At 51.1% G+C, this 23,291-nt stretch overlaps 1 protein-coding gene across 3 annotated transcripts; it reads left to right on the plus strand.

Moving 5' to 3' along the window:
- The first annotated feature begins 9,507 nt into the window (after window positions 1-9,507).
- Window positions 9,508-22,970, plus strand: HAAO (3-hydroxyanthranilate 3,4-dioxygenase). 3 transcript variants are annotated; one of them, XM_017669806.3, is made up of 10 exons: window positions 9,533-9,697; window positions 12,172-12,250; window positions 16,459-16,542; window positions 16,852-17,042; window positions 19,411-19,500; window positions 19,863-19,906; window positions 20,182-20,327; window positions 22,148-22,216; window positions 22,406-22,488; window positions 22,583-22,970. In XM_017669806.3, exons 1-10 carry the CDS (start codon window positions 9,618-9,620, stop codon window positions 22,659-22,661), a joined length of 945 nt encoding a protein of 314 aa, XP_017525295.1. In that variant the 5' UTR covers window positions 9,533-9,617; the 3' UTR covers window positions 22,662-22,970. The 3 variants fall into 3 exon arrangements, with proteins under 3 accessions (XP_017525297.3, XP_017525295.1, XP_017525296.1); XM_017669807.3 differs by having other exon boundaries at window positions 9,539-9,697; window positions 16,852-16,958; XM_017669808.3 differs by lacking the exon at window positions 20,182-20,327 and having other exon boundaries at window positions 9,508-9,697.
- Window positions 22,971-23,291: the final 321 nt, after the last annotated feature.

Genomic DNA, 23,291 nt, shown 5'->3' on the forward strand with positions numbered 1-23,291 from the left:
ACTCCTACTGGGCTGCTGACTTCACCCACCAAGGTGGCTTCTGCTTTCATTCAGTTGCAAGATGCTTTGCTTTCATCCCCCCCATTGATGCTCCCTGACTTAACTAAGCCCTTTACTCTATATACAGCAGAGGGGGCAGAAGTGGCAACCAGAGTGCTGGTACAGCCAGTGGGGCCGGGGTACCATCCTGTTGCCTTTCTCTCCAAACAGTTAGATACCACCACCCGGGGGTGGCAACCTTGCCTCCAAGCCCTGGCAGCTGTGGGAAGTCTGGCCCAAGAAGCCCTGAAATTAACCCTCCAACAGCCCATTACTGTGTATTCCCCACATGGTTACAGGATCTTCTGAGTCATAAATCCCTGGCCTCCTTGAGTCCTTCAAGGGTACAAGAATTCCATCTTCTGTTCATTGAACATCCGCAGGCAACCCTACAAGTCTCTCCACCCCCTTAACCTAGCCTCCTTGCTTCCCATCAGTGATCAGGCAGATCAGCCCACTCATTCCTGTGTAGAAGTTGTAGAGGCTCTTAGAAAACCTAGAGAGGGCCTACAGGACGTGCCCCTCAAAGACCCTGACTTGACTTTTTTTATGAACAGAAGCTCAGTGAAGAGGAGTGACGGTGCGAAGGGCAGCCTATGCAGTGGTGACTCTGTCACAGGTGATAGAAGCAAACCTACTCCCATCTGGGACCACCTCCCAGAAAGCCAAATTAGTAGCTCATACCCGGGTGTTACAGCTGGCAGCTGGGAAGAGGGTCACAATTTATACTGACTCTAAATATGCCTTCCTAATTACACACACTCATGCTGCAATTTGGAAAGAAAGGGGCTTCCTTACCACTAAGGGAAGCCCGATCGTCAATGGTAGGGCTATCAGCCACCTGCTACACGCCCTACAAGACCCCAAAGAAGTGTCCATGATGCATTGTAAGGGACATCAGACTAAAAACAATCCAGTAACCAGAGGTAATGCGTTGGCAGACGCCACGGCCCAAAAATTAACATCCAGGTTGGGGCAACCCTCTGTGCTGTTTCTTTCCCCCTCTCTATTGCCCCAATACCCCAATGACGAACGGCGACTGCTTCTACATCAAGGGGGGATATTGGGAGGTCAGGGATGGATATATGTCGGGGGATGAATTTCCCTCCCCCAAGCTCAAGGCAGAGATGTCATATCCAAAATTCATCAGTTTCTACACATTGGGCTGGAAGCCATGCACCAGTTTCTCTCCCCCATATTTGCCCCTTATGGTCTCCACAAGGCCATAGATCAGGTGCACCAAGCCTGCACTACTTGTCATCGCATCTCATCTCAAGGTGCTGTGAAGATCAGGATGGCCCTCCACCAGATGAGAGGAACCATCCCCGGACAGGACTGGCAGGTTGATTTCACCCACATGCCTAAGCATAAAAAGCTCTGGTATTTAGTAGTTCTGGTTGATACCTTTTCAGGGTGGATTGAAGCCTTCCCCACCAGCCAAGAGACAGCCTCGGTGGTGGCACAGACATTGGCGCATATCATCCCCCGCTTTGGCCTGCCTGCCTTACTACAGTCAGACAATGGGCCTGCTTTCATCTCTTGGGTCCTCAGCTAACAGCCGAGGCTCTCAATATCACCTGGAACCTCTATATACCCTACCACCCCCAATCATCAGGTAACGTCAAAAGGGCTAACGGTCTCTTAAAATACCAACTAACTAAGCTGTCTCTAGAGGTAAAGCTCTCATGGCCCAATCTTCTCCCCATCGCACTCGCTCGGCTGCGTGCTGCCCCCCGGGGACCAGCTGGACTAAGCTAATTTGAGCTGATGTATGGCAGGCCCTTCTTACTAACACAGGCCTGCCCACTACCTCTCCTCCTTTGGCCTCCTACCTTCCTTACTTTACACTGTTGAGACATCTTCTTAGGGAACATGCAGATCAGCTCCTACCCCAACCTACTGCATCCAACAACCCAGGAGATGTAGCGATCCTTCAGCCAGGAGACGAGGTACTCCTAAGAGAACTCCAGCCAAAATCTCTGCAACCCCACTGGACAGGGTCTTATACAGTAATCCCCACTACACCCTCAGCAGTCAAACTACATGGGCATTCCTCCTGGTATCACCTTTCTAGGCTCAAATGGGTACCCAGACATGATGAGTGGGTGTCTTGTGAGGTGGGTCCTCTTAAGCTGTAGGTTAGTCGTGTCAAGTACAACCAGCCAGATGAATAGCCCAGTGGTCTCCAGGCAGAGTTATTCTGCATGGAAGTTTAAGCTTCAACTAACTCTTTATGGAATCAACCGAGAAGTAGGCACCCAAAGTTGCCCACGTGTAGGTTGTCAGGCACTGATTCAAATACCAGCACACACAGACATCTTAAGCACTTTCTCAAACCCTATGCTGTGCTTTCCGTATGACCAAATCTCTCATAATGTATTTTCCAGTCTCACATGTATGGGGGATGTCTTCCTGAATTAGACACATGTAGAGTTCATGCAGTAGAAAAAAATGGCAAGAGGAGTCTCTGACAACATGTTCTTCAGAATACAAGATAAGCTATACATTACCATTAGTGACCCATGGGATCCACGCTGGGAAAAAGGAGTACAGGGCAAGCTATACGATAGTAGCCAATGGTCCCCAAAGGGTGCAGTATACATCAAGAGGGAATGGACCACTGTAAATCCCACTCTCACAGAAGTTCTAAACACCCAGTCACAGGTATCAAGTAATATACTAAAAACCGAACAGGCACTAAAACAGAAGACTCAGTTGGACCCCTACCCCCACTCTCTATGACCAACAGGAGCACCACTTTCCTGGGCCGGAGTCATTAGAGAAACAGTGCAGTTTCTTAATGCTTCACATATCCTCAGCAATGTGTCTGATTGTTTCCTCTGTGCCTCCCTCCAACGCCCCCCGGTGGCAGCAGTTCCTGTTAGTTTTTTCCAGACTCAACCAGTAAACTCTGAAAAAGACTGTGGCCTCCCTTTAAGCTTAGTACCGACGTGGAAAACGAGCCTTAAGCCCAAAGCTCGACATAGGTCCAGGGCCACCAGAAAACCACGCAAAGAACCATTGTCCCCACTGACCTGCTACCTGACCCAGCATTCCACCATCTCAGAATTGTCAATGGGAAGCCAATGCCAACAACGGGTAACCGTAGACACTCCAATCTCCCTTCAAGGGGGTGGGTTCTTCTGGTGCAATAATACGCTTACCCAATGCATCAACAGCACCATGGTAAGACCCTGCTTTTCGGTGATGCTGGTGCCCCAACTAATATTGTACAGCAAACCTGAGGTAAGACAGGCACTAGACGAATGGTCTATATATCAAAACACTAGACAGAAGAGGGCAGTTTTTCTACCTCTGCTAGTGGGAGTGAGCCTAGTTACTGCAGTGGCTGCGGCCACCACAGGGGCAGGAGCATTAGGCCATAGCTTAGTCAGCTCTCAGGGTCTAGCAAGTCAATTGGAGGCATTAGATGACAGAGTTAGCCTAACCTTGGGAGAAACCTCAACCTCCCTTATTTCCCTCCAGCGACAACTTACTTCCCTTGCCCAGGTCACCCTTCAAAATCAGCGGGCCTTAGATCTGCTTACCGCAGAAAAGGGTGGAACCTGTATTTTCTTGCAGGAAGAATGCCGCTACTATATCAATGAGTCTGGGGTCGTAGAACAAAGCATAAAAAAACTACAAGAACTACAAAAAGACCTCCACAAAACATGAGTACTTGAAGGCGGCCCTTATGGGTGGCCTCAGTGCCCCATAATGGCCTGGCTAATGCCTCTGTTGGGCCCCTTAATAACAGTTTGTGGTTTACTCTTAATTGCCCCATGTGTATTCAAATTCCTTCAAGAGCGCATGACAGAAATTTCACACATAAAAGTTAATCGACTGTTGCTGCCCAAGTACTCACCCCTCCCGACTGAGCCTTCTCTGGCCATCAACTAGCCTTAAACACCCCCCCCCCCACGCCACAACACCCCTTGTTAGCCGGAAGTAGCCAGATCGAGTCATCGCCCATTATTACCAAAAGGCTGGAATGTAAGGCTGGAGGCATCAGGGGAAGGGGTGAGCCTGGTGGACAAGCTCAGGCCTCGCCAAACGAGGCGAAGAGACCAACAGGTTCCGGCCTGACAACATTCCAGAGCCTGATTGGATAACACTCCCAACTAGAGCCCTTCCCCCAAGCTAAAAGATTAGTGGTAACTTTCCAGTACCTGGCTAAAGGCCAATGAGAGACCCCCATGTACCCTAGACGAGCCAAACCTTGTGCCACTGTACACCTTTGCACTCCCTCCCCCTGCCTTCTGCTGGGTGTGACTTCCCTGGCCTGTGTTTCAGACCGTGGAACATCACCCGGGGATTGCGTTCGAATAAACTGCCTGGCCCTTTGTTGCCTCTCTTCACCTGCTTATTTCGGTTGGAATTTATTGGAATTTATCTTACACTAAGCACCCAACATTGCAAAGGACACCCCTCAACAACAATTATCCAGCCCCAAATGTCAGTAGTGCCAAGGATGAGAACCCCAGGTCTAAAGGAAAAGCTATGGATGAGTCAGGGACGATGGGTATAGTCAAAGTAGGGTGAGCGCCTCCAGGGGAAAAGCAGGGCAGAATATTTACAGTCAAAGCAATGAACAGTGGGCAAAGAAGTCCCCATTGAAACTCTGTTAAACATTATGCAAAGTCAAGGTCACACTAATTTTCTAGGGAAAGATACCTAAGAATATAGACATCTTCAGTGATACCAGTTAAAGGTCAAAAGGCCAGGAGCAACTTGGCATGGAATGTCTGAGTGTTCTGCAAGGGTATCAGCGTAACCCGTGACCCCGCTGTCAGCCCTAGCAATCAGACTATGACCCAGCCCACCTTGAGGACAGGGCAGGTGATGCAAGTCCACACCCCTAAGTTTTTTCATGTTTTCGAAAAATCCTCAACTGCCTATAAAACCCCCTAGACAATGCATCCCTATGGGCTCTCTTGTCCCCTCCTGGCATGACCCAGAAGCTCTACTCTCTCACTTTATTTCTAAATAAAAGCCTGTATTTTGCTCTCCTACCTTGGGTGTTTGTGAAGCTCATTCTTTGGCTTTGTGAACAAGAACCCCGGTATCATGGAGAGTCTACATCTCTTGCTCCCTCAGGGACCTGGCCTCAGGATGCTGCAGATAGCAGATCTGAGGGATGGAGAGCACCAGGGCCCATGATGACACAGCTGGGTGATAGGCTTATTCGCTGGGTATCCAGTTACGTGAGCCTTTAACTTTCTATTGGTTAAGCCACTGTTTTACTAGGGTCTCTGTTATTTGCAGCCATGAGCATCCTGATAAACTAGGGGAAAAAAGAAAAAAACAAGAAGGTATGTGTTGTGTGTAGAATATGCCCCAGCCTCCTATCTACTCCATCTACCAAAGATCTCCATGTCCCAATCCCCAGAATCTGTGACTATGTCACCTTACATGACACTTGCGTGGATGTGATCACATTAAGGAGTTTGAAAGATTAGCCCGGGTTCTCTAAGTGGGTCCAATGGAACCACAAGGTTTTAAGGGAAGGAAGGGGCAGGGGAGTCACAGAGAAAGAAGATGTGGCCACAAGAACATAGGCTGGAGTCCCTTTAGCAAAGGAGGGAGGGGCCTGGAACCAAGGAACACAGGCGGCTTCTGTTAGCTGGACAAGGCAGGGAAGCAGATTTGCCCTAGGGTTCCCAGGAAAAAATACAACCCTAACAATACTTTGATGTTAGCCCCTAAGGCACATTCAGACTTCTGACCACCAGAACTGTAAAATAATAAATGTGTGTCATTTTAAACCACTATGTTTGTAATTCTTCATAGCAGCAATAGGAAACTAACACAGTATGGCAATTAGAAAACCCAAAATAAGATGTCAGGAGTATGTCCAAACATATCAGCAATTATATAACAATGAAAGAGTTGAATCCACCTATTTAAAAACAAAGGCTCTCAGACTGGAGATTTTTAAACTTCAGCTACATTCCATTCATGAGAAATATACCTAAAGCAAAATGGCACAGAGAGGTTATGCTAGAATATAACCTGGTGCCTCTGATACCTCCTGCAGTGTAACAAGCCACCTCAAAATTTAATGACTTAAAGTAACAAACATTTTATTCACTCAGTGGGTTAGAAATATGACCTGTGCTCTGCTGGACAGGTCCTCTGCTGAGCTCCCCTGGGATCACTCACGCAGCTGCCATCATCTAGCCCATCAACTGGGGCTGGATGGTCAAAGATGGTCTTATACAGCTGGTGCTGGCTGTGGCCAAACCCACTCTCCACAAGGCCTCTTGTGCTCCAGGTGACTAGCCCAGGTTTCTGCATGTAGTGGCAGCAGCCTTCCAGGTGGTGAGCTCAGTGGCTGCAAGACTTCGCGTGAGGACACCACTCAGATGCCCCACAGCATCGTTCTGCTGCCTTCTGTACTCAAAGTAAATCACAGTGACAGCCATGAGTCAATGGGCAGGGAAACACTCCATCTTTGATTTTGGAGTGGCAGAGTCACATTGCAAAGAGTATGGATTCAAGAAGGGAAGGCGTTATCATGGCATATTTTCAATTTACCATACCTGGAAAAACAAACACAAAAAGCAGGGGTAGTGATATTAACATCAGACAAAGTTGAAGTCAAGGTGAAAAGAAATGAAGAGGAAACATTTCATATTGATAAAAGAAACACTACAATAAGAAGATAAAATAGGAGCTTTCTTACATGTAACAACTTAGAATAAAAATATGTAAAGTATAAGGAGACACTGACCAACATTTATAGTGGGAGACTTCAACATACTTCTCTCAGAAACTAAAATATTAAACAACTAAAAAAGAAAAAAAGGGTATGATTTTTTGGGTAACACCGAAGATTGATCTGACAGGAACATTTAGACCTGCGTTCGAAGCAGAGATGCACATTCACAAAAACTGACCACAGGCTAAGCTGCAAAAGAAATCTTAACACATCCCCCACAACCCAAAATAATATACAGACCATCTTCACTCACCACAATACAATAAAACTGGTAATGAAAAACAGAATGATAGCCAAAGGAATCCTAAAACAAAACAAAAATATTAACCAACCGTATGTCTAGAAATTTTAACAGACTTGAAAATAATTCATGTTTAAGAGCGAGCAGGTCTAGAAACCCAGGTTTTCAAATAACCAGTACAGTTCATTATCTTTTATTCACATAAAAATATTTGTTGTTAAATGTTTGCTGAATTACATGGAAAAGTGGGGAAGTGGGAGTGTCAGGGAGGCAAAGACAGACAGAGACCCACCAAGGTAGGCTGGGAAAGGGATTGGCTGGAGCAAAGAGTTCTGTCCATAGAAAGACTGAAGAGGTCTGACAATTATCATCAGCCAGGCTCAGCAGAGCCTAGAAGCATCTACTGGACTCAGGGATGTGGACAGGCACACACCATCCAGGGGAAGCCAGGGCAAGGCCCCAGCAAGCAGGACAGGCTCTGATGAGCCGTGGTCCCGGGGCAGATGTTTGTTTCGGATTCCACAGTGCAGACAAGCTTCAGTGTGCAGAGGGAAGAAGTGGCTACTGTAAGCAGGTAAGGTCCAGAAACTAGAAGAAGCCCATGTAGGTCAACATCCAGAAGGATTCCAGATGGCTGTGACTAAACAATGCCAAACAGCCAGACAGATAGGATGTCAAACTGCCCAACATCCAACATGGGAGGCTTGCCAACTGATTAGACACGGAGTTTTATCTACACAACACAAACCAGAGGGCGTATTTGACAGTGACTATACAGCAGATTATTCAGCAAATCCTTGTTTAGGGTTCATATGGATAATTCAGAACCAAACATTCTACATGTGGCCTCAATTATTCACATTATCTGACTACATAGATTATAATACAAGGTAACTATCATTCTTTCCTTTGTACTGTGTAACAGAACATCTGTTGGGTTAAACTAATTGTTTTCCCTTTAGTGTGAATTCATTCATGCCTTTATCCACCCACTCACCCATCACCCATCCATTTAACAAACATCCAAGGCAAACCTCACACATCATAGATTCTTGCTGTTTCATGTGTCAGTGTAACATCTCTTCTGATTACTTACATGAGAAAGATAAAGAACATGTTGTGAATTACTTTGGTGCCAAACAACATTCTAGAAAGAAATGCCCGGGAAAAAAGTTCTAAATGAATAACTAGAAAGAAAGAAGGAGGGAGAATGGGAGTAAAGAGGTGACGGGTGGAGAAGAAACAAGAGGGTGCATCCTAGCAGAGGTGGCTGGGAATCCTGTTTCCTACTTGACTGGGGTTTTATTTGCACGGGGAAGTCTCTGGGTCTGAGCCTGCGGAGAGCACAGCCCACAGGAAGCAACAGGGGGGGTGCCAGATGGGCTGTGAGGGCAGGAGTTAGGGGAGTTTTGAATTTCTTAAACTCTATAGTGTGGATTCTGGTGTCAGAGCCTGAGCTATTCTCCTTCTCCCCCACCTACCAACTCCCCACTCAACCCTCCTCCACCACACACGCGCACATTTCCTACGAATTCTGAGTTCCAAAGAGAAGAAAGCAGCTGTCCGATTGTCCTTCCCCTCCTCCGCCCCCACCCGGTTCTTCTGGCACAAGGTGTCTCCCGTGCCCCCGAGGGTCACTGGGGTCGAGCATCACCCCAGGCTGTAACAGGTTTGTCCCACCCGACCCCACCCCGCACCGAGAGATGCCCAAGGGCTCGGACACAGAGCGCCCGGTTCTTCTTTGTCGTATGCTTGAGTGCATCCCTAAGCCATTGAAAGCGGTCAGAAGAGTGCCACGCATCCTGCCCATACTCTGCCTGCCACCTGTGAAGGCAGGTGTGCCCACTGCGCCCTCCAACCTGACCTGGCGGGTCCCACCGCGCCCCGGGGCCCCGCAGCGCTGGGCCCACAGCCGCCCTTCCGGCCGGTCTTGAACCGCTTACCTCCAGGCGAAGGTGGAGCCTGGCGAGCGGCACTCAGTAAATCTGGGGACTCTGGCCTGGACTCAGTTCGCCTGAGAGGACAGGCGACTAACATTAAATGGGGCCTATGATGGTCGCTGGGCAACCCTGAGACAGCTGTGTAGACATTCCCATTTTTCTGACGAGTAAACCGAGGCTTCAGTCCAGCGCCCGCACACCTACACACTCAGGTGTTCGGATTCCCAAACCCGCCTTCTCCGCGTTACAGTATTTCTTCGGGGCCTCCCTGGGGTCCAGGCGTAAAGTCTGGGGACAAGGGCCCGGTAGCAGGCTTCCAACTCCCGCGCGGGTGTGCGGGGCGCCCCAGGATGTGCGGCGGGGGCGCGGAGCCCGCCTGGTGGGGACGCAGGGGTGCACTCCGACACCCACCCACCCGCTTCCCCGCGCGGAGACCGCAGGGCTCGGCGGGCGCAGGCCAGGGGCGGCTGGGAGGGTAGGCGGGCTCTAGACCAAAGTCCGAGAGGGGCCACAGCAGGGGCCCCAGCCCGGAGCCCGCGGCGTCCCGGGGGGTGCCCCAGCCTTTGACCCTGGGAATGCTGATTGCCTGGGCAGCCAATAGGCGGCTGGGCGGAGTCGCGCCCCTCCGACGACCGGCTGGGAGGACGCCGCCCGCAGCTCGGCTCCGCGCGCGGCCATGGAGCGTCCCGTGAGCGTGAAAACTTGGGTGAGGGAGAACCGCGGCTCCTTCCTGCCCCCGGTCTGCAACAAGCTCCTGTGAGTCCCAGGCCGGCCCGCATCCCCCTGCCCTCTGTCCCGACCTCCTTCTCCATCGTGACCCTCACCCCTCAACCTCAGCCCCCAGGTCCTTGACCCAGAACCCTGGAGAAAGGGGTGATCTTCAAAGTGCCTTTAGGGGAGGGTGAGGACAGGCTGTTCAGGGTTCCGCCACCGTCGCCTCTTTCTCATTTTGGAGACCGCCTTAGAGATTGCAGCCCATCTGAAGCAAGGAGGGATGCTTATGGCAGGTCGCAGCACTAACCCCCCTCCCCTAGGGCTGAGAAGCAGCTTTCCAACCCCCAGTGAGTCTCAGAAGTTTGGGAGGGTGGTTTTCAATGCCCCAGAATTGCAGTAGAATCCGGGTCTGGGGATAGCCCAATCCTACACCCAACTGTCCAGGAAGCCACCTGGCAGAGGATGAAGTCAGACAGTCAGCTACTCTGGGAGGGTCTGGATTTCTTGCTCTTCCTACACACACTCCCACCAGGCCCTCCCAGCCACCTGGGCTCTCAGGACACACCACCACTCATTGTGGTGCAGCCACAGGCTTGAGAGGCAGACCTCTCAGGCCCTTTCCTGGGGCCCCTCCCTCCCCCTGCCTCAGCCCCAGCCTGGCCTGGTTGGCTCTGCAGCTCTAGGCTCACAATCCCATGCTGGCTGGGTCTGCAACAGGCTGACCCCTGAAACCACCACAGCTCCAGTCACTAACAGTTTGACAAGCCAGAGGCTGCCAAGTGTTTTTGTACTATCTCATTTCATTCTCATACTAGCCCCAGGAGGTGGGATTTTAATAAGTAACTTTACCAGTGTCACAGAACTAGTGTGGGACAGGGTCCAGACTCAAGCCCAGGGAAGAGTTTGACTCCAAAGTCCACACTTGGTCAGTGTGCAACACTCCCATGGCTAGCAGCATCTCCCCAAAAGCCTTGTCCCTCTACTGTTGGCACCTTCAACTCTTTCCCCCTGTCCACAGTCCCAGTCTCCCTCCTCCAGTTTCTCCCCTAAAGGCATCTCACATCCCTACGGCTACTATTCTGGTTCCACCCTTATCACCTCTGAGGCCCTGCCTCCAGATCCCTACCCAGCGCTCCAGCACTGCCCCAATCTTGATAATCAAAAGATGCAGCATTTACTCATTCAGCAGATGTTCACTGAGCACCTACTGCTTGCCAGGCACTGTTCTGGACACTGGAGATACAGCAGGAAACTAAAGTCCCTTCCTCAGGGAGCTGATGTTCCAATGGGAGGAGGCAGCCACTAAATATAAGCAAATATTACAGTGGGAGGAAGCAGGCAGGCAGACTTGGCAGGCCACAGGGCAGAACAGCTGGGGCTCTACTCCCTGGGTTTGCTGGGGCCATCACGGAGAATCCCCTCCAGGCCTTTCCTAGCTCCTGGTGGAGTGGTGGCAATCTGCATTCCTTGGCTTCTCCTGCCTTGCCCCGATCTCTGCCCTCATCCTCACCTGGCATTCTCCCTGTGAGTGTGTTTGTATCTACTCCCCCCTTTTGATAAGGGCACCAGTTATATTGGATTAGGGCCCATCCTACTGCAGTATGACTCCATCGTAGCTTAACCAATTACATCTGCAACGACTCTATTTCCCAATTAGGTCACATTTTGGGGTACTGGAGGTTAAGACTTCAACATATGAACTTGGAATAGAGAGTATATGAAACTGCTGGAGGGTGTTGAGCAGAGGAGGCACATCATCTGGCTTATGTACTCTGACTGATGGGTTAAAATAGTTCTTGAGTGGAGTCATTAAAGAATTTCCCATATATACCTAAATTCTTTAGTAAAGTTGATTAAACAAAGAAATATTTCCTAGGCTCCCTGGCACCGCTCAGGCCAAGACCAAACTCCTTGGCTGAGCCTCTGAGGCCTAGGGTCACTGTCCTGATCTGGCCTTCTCCCCATCTCCCTAAGACCACCCCCACACCACAACAGCCCACAGTGCTTCCAGTCTGTGGGGGGTCTGTGCCCAGCTTTCCACTCCACTTCCTTCCCCAGTGCCTCGCCACTTCAAGCTCAGCAGTTTTGGGAAGCAGAGGGTCTGGGGGTAAGGGGTAGATAAGGGTCATTTTACCCCACACTACCCCCAGCCCCAGGAAGCTGGGACTGCAGTTTGTTCTTTGATTGAAGACCTTGTGCACAGCCCAGGGATCCTGGTCGATAAAGAACTAGGTCTTCCACCTGCTGGGTCAGAGGATGTGGAGAACACACAAGGGCGATGTATACACACACAAATACACTGAGACACAGACACACATACGCTTGCAGACCAACACATACACAGACATTTGGATGCACACAGGCACATGGGGATGAGAATGGAGACTGACAGGGACAGTGATGTGGAAATAGCTGTTACCTCTCCCAGGTGTCCCCAGGACCCCCACAGGCCCCTGTACTCCTCCTATTCTCTCCCACCAGCTGGTTCAGGACCTCTTCCCCCTCATCCATTGCAGGCACCAGGAGCAGCTCAAAGTCATGTTTGTCGGGGGTCCCAACATCAGGAAAGACTACCACATCGAAGAGGGTGAAGAGGTAGGCCTGCCCACTGCCCTCCCCTGACCCAGCCCCAAGGAGAGGGGACACTTTCTAGGGAGAGGGGGGTGGTCAGGTGGCTCATGGGTGAAGGAAGCACAACAGAAGCCAAAGGGCAAAACTGCTGAACGTTGTGTGCCTGGCAGAAACAGCCCAGCCTCTGCAGGTGTGAGAGGCTCTAGCTACTAGCATCACCCCCTGGACAAAGAGGCCTTCCCCAACCAAACCTGAATGTGCAAGATGGGCCTCCAAAGTGAGACCCAATCTCTGAGGGGGACCTGGGAGCTCCACTCTGACTGTAGGAGCCAAGTTCTTCAGCAAGGGTTGGGGTTGGGAGGCCCCTTCCTCTTAGAGAGCATCAGTTTCTAGGAGCTATTTGATGGTGAGTGGAGGTGGATAGGTGGGAGGGGGAATTTGCACTGAATACCTTTTTGTACCTTGAATTTTGAACCGTGTTTCTGTACTACCTACCGCAAAGTAAATAAACAAAAGTGAAATTAAAAGAAAAAGATGAGCTCCCTTAAGGAGGGACACAGACAAGTTCCCAGCTCTCAGAATCTCTGGTGACAAAAGATCAGTATGGTGGTCCCCACTTATCATCCTGGGGGTCCTGACACTGGGGTTCAAGGTCCAGAGTGCAGCTTAGTTACCAGCCTCCATCCCTTCTGGTATCTCAACTACAGCCAGGGATTGGAGGGAGCACAGGAGAACCACTCACTCAGCAGTTATTTACTGAGCACCTAACGCATTGCGGGGCAGGGCAGTGAAGACCCAGGCCAGGAGGGAGCACCTTGGCAGAGGAGAGCCATCCAACTCATCATCTCTTATGCTTCCAGGACCCAGCATCTCTCCCAGCCACTCCCTTCTCACAACACACCTCACTGGAGACCATTTTCCTATGTGGAAAAAAATCAGCAGGAAAATCCAAAGCTACAGACAGAAGATGGGATTAGATTGAGAGTGGCCAGTCAGGGGACAGGCCCGTTACAGGGTCTCTCCTGCCTATCCCAGTCAGCCTCAGGCCCCCCATATTATCTTTCATAGGCTTCCACTCTGTTAGCCCTGCTTGCAGAATCCACTTCTCCCATCTTCCTTCTGCTTCCTTCCCTTGCCCCCATCACCTCTGCCCTATGCCCCTTCTTGGCATCTTGCCAAGCTGCTCTGGTGGATGGGCGTCCACTTAGGGGCCCAGGCCAAGCCCTGACTCAGCTGGGTGGCTGACAGTTGAGGAGGGTGGGCCTGAGCAGGTGTCCCCACTCTGGAGGGACCTCAGGTGGCTGAGAGGAATTTGGCTAGAGGTGAGTGTGTGACAGGCTGGTCCCCCTGAGGTGCAGGGAGCCAGCCACAGGCCGTGGGAGGCTGCAGGGCTGAGGGTCAGCCTCCTCTGGCCCTGCCTGTCCTCACCAAGTGGGAGCCACCCTAGCCCCAGGTCCAGGCTCCTCCCTGGTGAGAGAAAGGAAGTCACTGAGCCAAACTGTCCTCCTGGCTGAGCTCTCACCTCTGCCACAGCTCTACCCCCAACACATACTCGCCTACCTTACTCCTTCCTCTGTGGCACAGGCGAGGGAGCCTGGGCTGGGCATCAGCAGGACCTGGCTTGGTCTGCCTTTTATTAACCACATGATATTGGACAGGTTACACCATGTTCTCTCTGAGCCTGTTTCCTTGCAGCACACGGGGACATGAGCCCCGGCCTAGTCTAAGGATTCAGTGTGTAGAATATGTGCACAGAACCTGGCACTGAGTAGGTACTTAATCCACACTGGCTCTCTTAATCCACCCCAGCCCCTCCCTGACCTCCCCTCCTGTAAAGCCTTTCCAGGCCCCCAGTTCAGATTCAATTTAATATCTGCCTGAGCCTGTACAGTTAATCTTCTAGCTGGCCCCAGGCCCCAGACATCATTTACTTCCAAATGGAGAATAGTTCCCTTTGCATTGCCCGCGGCTCGGGATTTTCTATTGTTCAGCGTCTACACCTCGACTCTAGGCCAGGGCAGGCCTGTTTCTCAACACAGGGAAAGCCTCTGGGCAGAGAGACAAAACTGAGGAGCAAGCCTGTTCTTTTCTATATTTTTGTTAGATGACCTTGGAAAGGGTTTGAATGTAGCCCAGAACACCACTCTAGACTCCCAACCCTAAACCTGACACTTGCGGGCGCTAAGGGCTGTGGCCCCTTCCCAAGAACCCGTTCTCTCTAGCCCTTCCTCCTCTCCTTCCAACCAAGGAAGGACCCTGAACCCCCAACACATACAAGGGCTTCCTCCAAGCTAGCGGAAAGTAAGGTGGGGTTGCAGAATTGCTCCCCAAGGGAGGCTGGTATGTTTTTTTTATTTGTTTTAAATAACTTACATGGGTTATTTTTAATAATAAAAGTATACATTGTTTATTATAGACAACATGCAAATATAGAAAAGATAAATGTAGACCTCATTGACAATCCCACCACTCAGGAAACACTGTGAACACTACCTGCATTTATGTATACATCACTACATCATTAGGATCCTCCTGGGTGTAGTTTTGAATCTTGCTTTAAAATGGTGACTTTTAGCATTTTCCATTTTCCCATTTTATTAACAGTTATTTTCAAACACAGTTTTTAATGGCTGCATAATGTTCCATATTTTGATTCTATCATAACATAATGACACTTCCCCTATTATTATTATTATTATTATTATTAGCATTATTTCTGCTATTCCTGCCATCACTAATATTAATAGCTAGAGGTTTATTGAGTGTTATGTCCTGGGTACATTTGTGTGCAGCATCCCCAGGCAGACTTCACAGCAACATTTCGAGGAGATGCTGTCATTTTATAGGTGAGAAAATGAAGGCACAGAAAGGTTACCTCAATTGACCAAAGGTACACAGCTACCTGGCTGAGCTGAGGGCAAAGTGACACTCAAATCTATGCTTTTAGCTACCCTGAACTGTGACAAAACAGCCATGAGTGTGCACCTTGAGGCAGATGTATTTCTGACTCAGGGCAGCCACCTTCACAGAGGTGGAAATACTAGGTCAAGGGTGTAGGGTAGCCGATCGTCCCAGTTTCCATGGACTTTTCCGGTTTAGCACAAAAGGTCCTGAATCCCAAGAAACCCCTAAGGATGCCCTACAAGGGAGGGGTGTGAGCTATGAAAGCATTTCTGTTCCCAAACTGCCCTTTTCACAGGGTTTATATCACCCTGCCTCTCCTGGCAGACTAAACCCACATTTCTCTAGTTTCTCTGAACTCACCTTGATTTCTCTTAGTAGATGCTGTGACAAGAACATCTATGACCTTTTAACTCATTACATGATGATGATGATTATTATTAATAATGCCCTTTCAGCTATTTGGCTGGGGCTTTTAACATTGTGCAATGTGTGACAGGTGGAAAGAAAAGTGTGTCTACTTTGTCCCCCTCCCAGTTCCATGGGGTGATCTCAGTAAACACATTAATTAGGGAGTTAGGATGAAATAAGAAAAATGCAATTGGCCTCCCACCTCGCCTCCCCGCTCCCACCACAGGGAGCTAGCAGGAGGCATGTGCTCCTATCTCCCAAAGCTCCCACCACCACTACCCCGCCGGCTTCCAGCACCACTGAGCTCACCATTTACAAGGCCAACCTCCAAAGGGCTTTGGACAGGTTCACCCTGCCCTATGCCAGGGCATCCTATGGGCAGAGGAGTGAGCACAGGCTCCACACCTATACACAGACTCAGATCTGAACTGCAGCTCCAGACTAACTGTATGACCTTGGGCAAGGTGCTTTACTCTCTCAGCCTCCATTTTCTTTTTCTCTTTTCTGCAAAATGAGGCTAATAATACCTTTGGACGTTGCAAAGATTTCTGATAACGTATAGACAAAGTGCTTGCACAGCCCCAGGGACACAGTAAATGGGTGGTTCTCCTCACCTGGCTGAAGGGTCACTGAACTCTCCAGTGAGCATTTCAGCCAGCCTCCTGCTCACACCAGGCACCTACTACTGTGTCCTGGATACTTTGGTCACCACTTATGTGTCAAGATGTAGTCTTTGTGTATTCCTAGCACTCCTGTCTGTGGCATGTGTTGGGGAGGCTGGGACCTCAGGGCAGGCGTGATGGAGCTGCTCATAAACTCTGAGCTCTGCAGGAAGTTTCTCAGGTTTCCTAGTCAGAACTCAGGCCAAGGACCTGGAAGAGTGGGGAGGGTCCAAGCCTGTCTGTTGTCCTGTCCCACAGGTGTTTTACCAGCTGGAGGGTGACATGGTTCTCCAAGTCCTGGAGCGAGGGAAACACCGGGATGTGACCATTCGTCAGGGAGAAGTGAGGCTGGGCCCCAGGGCAGGAGGCAAAGGGCCACCAGCACGGAACCCATCGTGCGCTCATCCTGGCTGTCATCTGTCTTTTCCTGCCTGCCTGCCTGCCTGCCTGCCTGCCCTTGAGCTCTCCCAGCCCCCTCCTCGGACCCTTCCTGCTCCGGGCTGCCCATCCTCAGCACAGCCTCACATTCCCCTGTTGCAGAGAGGTGGGCTTGGCTGGGCCCCATGGGTCAGGGGAGGCTCAGGACCCTGTAGGCACTGAGGTCTCCACAGGGGGTCGCAGCCTTGCTGGCATCTTGTCCCACCACTGCAGATATTCCTCCTGCCTGCTGGGGTCCCCCATTCTCCACAGAGGTTTGCCAACACGGTGGGAGTGGTGATTGAACGGAGGCGGCTGAAAACTGAGCTGGATGGGCTCAGGTACAGGGGCTTGTGTGGAGGGAGGGAGGCCCGCAGCAGAGCACCCTGGATGGATCCAAGAGAGCACTTTGTGGCCACTGAGAGGTTGGAAGCAACGGAGGTCCTGAATTTGCTGGCTGATAGGGAGGTGTCAGGGGAAGTGGTGGTACGGGTTTGAGGATGGGGGTAGCAGGATATTCCCTGTTCTCCCTGGGGCTCACTCAGCCTGGAGACCTGGCTGAGAGCTAACCTGTGCTTTCCGCACTGAGGTGGGCCCTGTGGGGCTGCCAGAGCCACACCCACCTGGCCCTGGGTGGCCCAGGCGGCCTGCAGCGCTGCTGGTGCTTCTCCCAGTCTCCCACCCCAGAGCTGATTCAGTCCCTGCCAGTGCGCCTGCTTTCTGCTTGCTTCTCCACCCCAGCTCACTCCGCCGCCCGCAGTCGCATCTGCCTCATGCCTCATACTTACAGACGCGGGCACGGGGCTAAGCGCTTTGCATGGATTTACTCATTTAATTATCACAAGGTGCTATACCCAAAGGATGTGATCATCCATACTTTATAGGTGAAGAAACTGGACACAGGGAAGTTGAGTGTGCTAGAAAGTGGCAGAGCTGGCATTACAAAGAAAATAAAGTTAGGACGGGGACAGTCTAGATAGGCGTGTGAGTCAGCACCAAGCAGGGGCTTAGATGGGCATGCAGTGCAGAGGCAGGCACTCTGTTTCTACAGCTGGGTTCCCATTTGGTTCCAATCAGTCACCTGATTATTAATCTCTGAAAGAAGGATGCAGCCTGTGGCTCAGGGGGACACAGATTCTTCCAAAAGTTTTTTAACTTTTTATATTTTTTAACTAAGAAAATCAAATTTTCTCAACCAGTTACCAGGACTAGGATACTTTGCCCCATATCTTTTGTCATAATGGACATTTTTAAATGCTTCCCTTTTTTCTAACTGCCAAAGTCATACACATTCAGTCTTGAAATCTGGCAAACTATAAGAAAGCAAAATGAACAAAATTAAAATTGTTTGTCAGGAAAACGGTGAATTTTACAGTATATGAATGATAAATCAATAAAACAAAATAATGATAAAGAGAAAACAAAAAAAATTCATCCTAACAATTAAACCTAAAAAGGACTTAAACTTCCATCTTGTCTTTTTTCTGTGCATATCTACACCTCACTGTGAGCACGGGGTCAGGTTTTGTTTTTTTTTCACATTATAAAACCATGTACAGTATAAAAAATACAGTATTTTTCATAGTATTAAATGCTTTTCAAAAAGTACAATGTTAATGACTGCATACTAATCTACTGCATAATTATCCACTGTAGAAACAGATGCATGGCCTTAAATTCCAAAAGAAATTCTTCACATGGGACTCTGTATAAGGCACCTTTAGTGACGGTGAGGACAGTGTCCTCAATAACATTTTTACAGCAAATTCAGTAACATATTTCATCTGGCTGCTTTTGACCTTTAATAAAAGCTAGAGACTCCACATTAAAATGCCGCTCTGAGAACAATTCCTGGAGGACAGTAAAGTTCAGTTATGAAGCTTTCGGGTGGCCAGCTCCATCCAAGAATAGAACTTAGGGTGCTGGGCAGGGTGGATGTACTGTGTCTGTAAACCGTCTCCCTTAAGCAGGACCACTGCTCTTTTTGGAAAGACTTGAAGAGCAGACAGAGGTGGCCTGGCTCTGGAAGCTGAGCCTGGGGATTAGGGATTCAGCTCGTAGATGGGCTGCACACATAGGGCCTGGGGCATGACCCCGGTCTGCCAGGCACTCCTCGGGCCAGTGAAGGATCTCGAGGAGCTGGGCTCCGGGCTTGGGTGGGCTTCAGGGCATCTACTAGAGGCTATGTGTACACGCAGATGGACCTGCCTTGGGAGGAGAGGCCCATGGCTTTGCTCCAATTCCCAAAAGGCACCTATGATCCCAAAAGGAAAAGGACCTCTCATCTGGGGGCATCTTCTGCATGTTGGTTCCGTAATGTTTCATGTGCAGACAGGCAGAGCATGCAGCTGCAGGCTTTGGATTCAGGCCCAGCTTCAGCTTCCCTTGGAAAGAGTGGAGACACTTGTCATTGATGCTCTCTGTGCTTCTAAGACTGTCTTGCTATCCTGCCTCTGCCACTTACAGGCTGTGTGATCCCTGCCAAGTGGCCCAACTTCCCTGAGCCTCAGAGTTCTTTCTATACACTTTGTAAATGGTCTGGTACTGGGAACCAAGAACGGCTATCCGATTGGGGGTGTTAACAGCCCTCCCACCCTGGGGGCACACGGTGCTTCTGGGAGAGCTGGTTGTGGGTGAGCGAGCATTGACCAACAGGTGGCGCTAACGGGAAGCAGGCAGCAAGTTCTGCGGGGCCCGCCAGGGCCGACTTCACAGGCAGGGTCAGGTCTGTGGGAGGCAGTGCTGAGGCCGCCACGGAGGGGAGTTGGGTTTGCCTGTCTTTTGCTCTGGCAGGTACTACATAGGGGACACTGCGGACGTCCTGTTTGAGAAGTGGTTCTACTGTGAGGACCTCGGCACACAGTTGGCCCCCATCATCCAGGAGTGAGCCCCCAGCCCAGCCCCTGCCCCTCTCTCCCTCAAGGCCCCATGCCCTGGCAGGGCAGGGCTGACCCATCCCAGCAGGGCTGTGCAGCAGCACCTGCCAGACTGGAGCCATCAAGTCCTAAATTTAGGGAGAAAGTCTGCCCCTTCCAGGGTGGGAGGGCCCGGGCTGGACAGCGCCCTGGGGAGGGCAAGGGCCACTCCACTGCTCTGAGAAGAAGACGGCCAATATATACACCAAGTCATGTGAGGGTCCTACAAGTGTGTGAGCTCCTACGCCTGAGAGTTTGTGAGTGTGTGTTTACGTGTCACACTGGCCTCTTAATCGGGAACACTGGCCACCTCCCAATGTGTCCCTGCAGGTTCTTCAGCTCTGAGCAGCACAGAACAGGAAAGCCCATCCCTGGTAAGGCTGCCGGGAACCACCTTTCTCCCTTCCTCCTTTCCCAGAGCAGGGGGGGTCTTGGCCCAGTGCGCCAACCACTCTTGTTTTGAGTGCTCTGCCAGGCACTCAGGGTACAAGTTGGTGGCACCACAAAGAAACCCCCACATGACTATTTCATCCTCAACTGGCTCTAGAGCCCATTCTGGCGATGATAGCTGGGCCCCCTGGGGGCTGGGCCTACTAGGCTGGGCAGGCTGGGCCAGAGGACACTAACCACACCTGTGCCATGGGTGCAGACCAGCTTCTCAAAGAACCGCCTTTCCCCCTGAGTACACGATCCATCATGGAGCCCATGTCCCTGGAGGCCTGGCTGGATGGCCACCGCAAGGAGCTTCAGGCAGGCACACCCCTCAGCCTGTTTGGAGACACCTATGAGACCCAGGTAATGTAGTCTTGGGCCATCCAGGGTGCCCACGCAGCAGCCCTGGAAAGTGAGAACTAATCATACTCACACAAACACACAGACCAGTTTTAGAAACTGTAGACGTGGGCATAAGCCTGCCTATTTCCTCCCTGACTTAGAGAATGGTGATTTTGCTGTGACTAGAAGCCTGTGGAGGCTAGGTGGTCCAAGCAATCTTTCTTTGCTTCCAGAGTAGGGAGCTGTCTCATCCACTGACTGGTTCCTGAGGGTCCGGAGTTAGCCCTCTGCTGAGAATTTCTGAGCCTTTGGCCAGTCACAGCCTGGGGAGCTGGGAGAGAGGTGTTTGAGGGTGAGAGTTGACAGACAGCTGGAGTAGCAGGTGGTGTCCAGGTCCTGGTAGGTCCTGATGCACAGAGAGAGACCCAAACCAATCTGACCTTCTATCATTTAACATTTGAGTGCCAATTATGTTTCAGGACTGCATGAAAGAGTGTTTGGTCTGGTAAACAGATAAGTTAATCAGCAGTTACCATAATCATGTGATACATTATTTGGTAGAGAAGCTTCAGGAAGCCATAGGAAGATAAAGAAGGAACCCAGGCTGGAAGCAATGTCAGGGAAGGCTTCCTTGAGGAAGTGATGTATAAGCTGCATTTTAAAGCAAACAGCAGTTTGCAAAAAGAAGAAAGGGAAATGGGGGAGAGCCTTTTAGGTGAGTGAGAAGCATGAACAAAGGCATGGAAGCTTGAAACATCCTGCTCTGCAAGTAGCTAAGGTTGGCAGGAACCAGGGCAGGGAAGTGGGGGGCAGCAGGTGCGATTGCTAGACAGCTGGAGTAGCGGCCAGTGTCCAGGTCTTGGTGGGTCTAAGCAAGGTGCAAGAACTTATCCTGGAGACAACAGAGCTTCACCCAAGCATTAAAACTGTGGCCAGAGCAGTGTTTCAGAAAGATCACTGTACCATATGTGGGGACACATCAGGAGGGCAAGTGTGGAGGCAAGGAGACCTGCTAGAAGGCTCACATTTGCTTGTGCTTTACAATTTGCCACTGGCACATCCCTGGCAGTTTGAATGAGACACCACTGTGGAGGGATGCTTGTTGATACAGACCTGCCTGTCAGGCCTGGCCAGCAAACACACAAGCTTATGCAGGGCTGACAGCAGGCGTACGCCACAAGGCCCCACCCACCCCGTAATGGCAACGTCATTCAGCGCTGAGCTGACCTCATGGCCCTGCCTTCTGCTTTCACCCCTTTGCTCCTACCTGCTTCGGGTTATGCAAACAAATATCTCCTGAGTCCCACTCCAAACCAGTAGGAGCATGGCCTGCACAGTAGCTGTGGGCTTTGGCTGATGCAAGTCCGAAAGGCTCAGTCTCTCTCTTGCTCTTGCTCATCCCCTCCCATCTCCCTCCTCCTCCTCAGGCCAGGAGTCAAGGAGGAAGGGAGGTGGCACCCTTTGAGGAGCTATGTATATAAGGCTACGTGCATCTACACTATGCCATTTACACACTTTGTGTGTCCCTGGTGTGCCCATGGCAGGCATGCCTCATGTGGGTCAGCAATAGTGACATGCATCAGAGGGACCAAGTGTGCATGTGTGCATGAAGGGCAGGCATATGTAATCCCGAATGGCAGGGGGCCAGCACCCGTGGTGGCAGAGGCAGCAGGGAGCAACCCTCCTCTCCAAGTTCTGGTCTTTGCTCCACATGTGGAGACAAGCCTGGGTTGTGGCCTCGACTCCTGCCCCACGCAGCCCTGGTGTCTGGGGGCCAGGTTCAAGGTTATCTCCTATGTGGGGCACAGAGCACCAGAAAGATCTGTGTCACTTCCTACCAGGTGATCGTACATGGACAAGGCAACAGCAAAGGCCCAAGACAGGATGTGGACGTGTGGCTGTGGCAGCTGGCAAGTGGGGCTGAGGGGAAGGGTGGGAACCAGGGGGACCTTCTGCCCATGGGAACCAGGTTGCTCCTGAGCCTTGGACTCACAGCCCAGACCAGCTCCAGGGCCTTCTTGCCAAGGCAGAGGCAGGGACACTGGGACAGGTGCTGAGCCCCGCAGCCCACATTCTATTCCCCTGCTCCTCTTTCCCAGGAGGGCTCTTCTGTGGTGACAGTGGGGGGACAGCAGCTGAGCTTGACCCCTGATGACAGCCTCCGAGTACCAGCCGGGACTGCGTGAGTACACAGGAAGAATTTCCCCCAGCTCTCCCTTCCCCGGGATCCTCAGGGCCCAGCCCTTTCTGACCCCCATCCACCTGTGTCTCCTCAGATATACCTGGGAGCGAGGGCAAGGCTCTGTGGCCCTGGCTGTGACCCAGGATCCCACCCGCAAGCAGCCTCTGGGGTGATCCTCTGGCTCTGGGCCCAACACAGCCACAGAGTGTGCCCAAGGGTCACCTCTGCCAAATAACTCTCCCAGCCCCCCACTGCCTCTGCATGTACTGCAGCCAAGCAAGTCAGCATCCTCCGAGCTGGTCCTGGACCTGGCATCCGTCCTCCTCCTGTCCTGTCCTCCTGGAATCCTGGGATCCCCTCCTCTTCTAACAGCCCTCTGCCCCGAACCCTGGGCAGGTCTGCAGATGGTTGGCTCCCCAAAGTTCAGCACAGCACTTGCCTGCCCCCAAAAGGCCCTCAATAAAGGCTTCCTGGTGGATAAATGCCTGTGGGTCTGCACACACATAAGCTATCCACAATGGCAGATGCCATGTGCTCCTACAGCTGTGTGTGGGTCTGGGGTGTTAGGGTACCAGGTGATCATAGACGTGTGACAGGACAGGTCTGTTATTGGGTGTCCCTGCTTGTAAAGGGGCTTTTGTCACTGTGTGTGTGGCCCATCCATGCATGTCCATGCTGATGGTGTCCCTCTGCTTCTTTCTCTTTCTCACTTACTCTTTCTACATAACTTTAAAAAATAGCATCTGTTGAGGTTTTACTCCCCAGTAGCAGAAGAGATTTGTGCTAACTATAGAAAACACAAG

Source organism: Manis javanica, chromosome 1 (genome assembly GCF_040802235.1).
Source record: "Manis javanica isolate MJ-LG chromosome 1, MJ_LKY, whole genome shotgun sequence".
Lineage (NCBI taxonomy): Eukaryota > Metazoa > Chordata > Mammalia > Pholidota > Manidae > Manis > Manis javanica.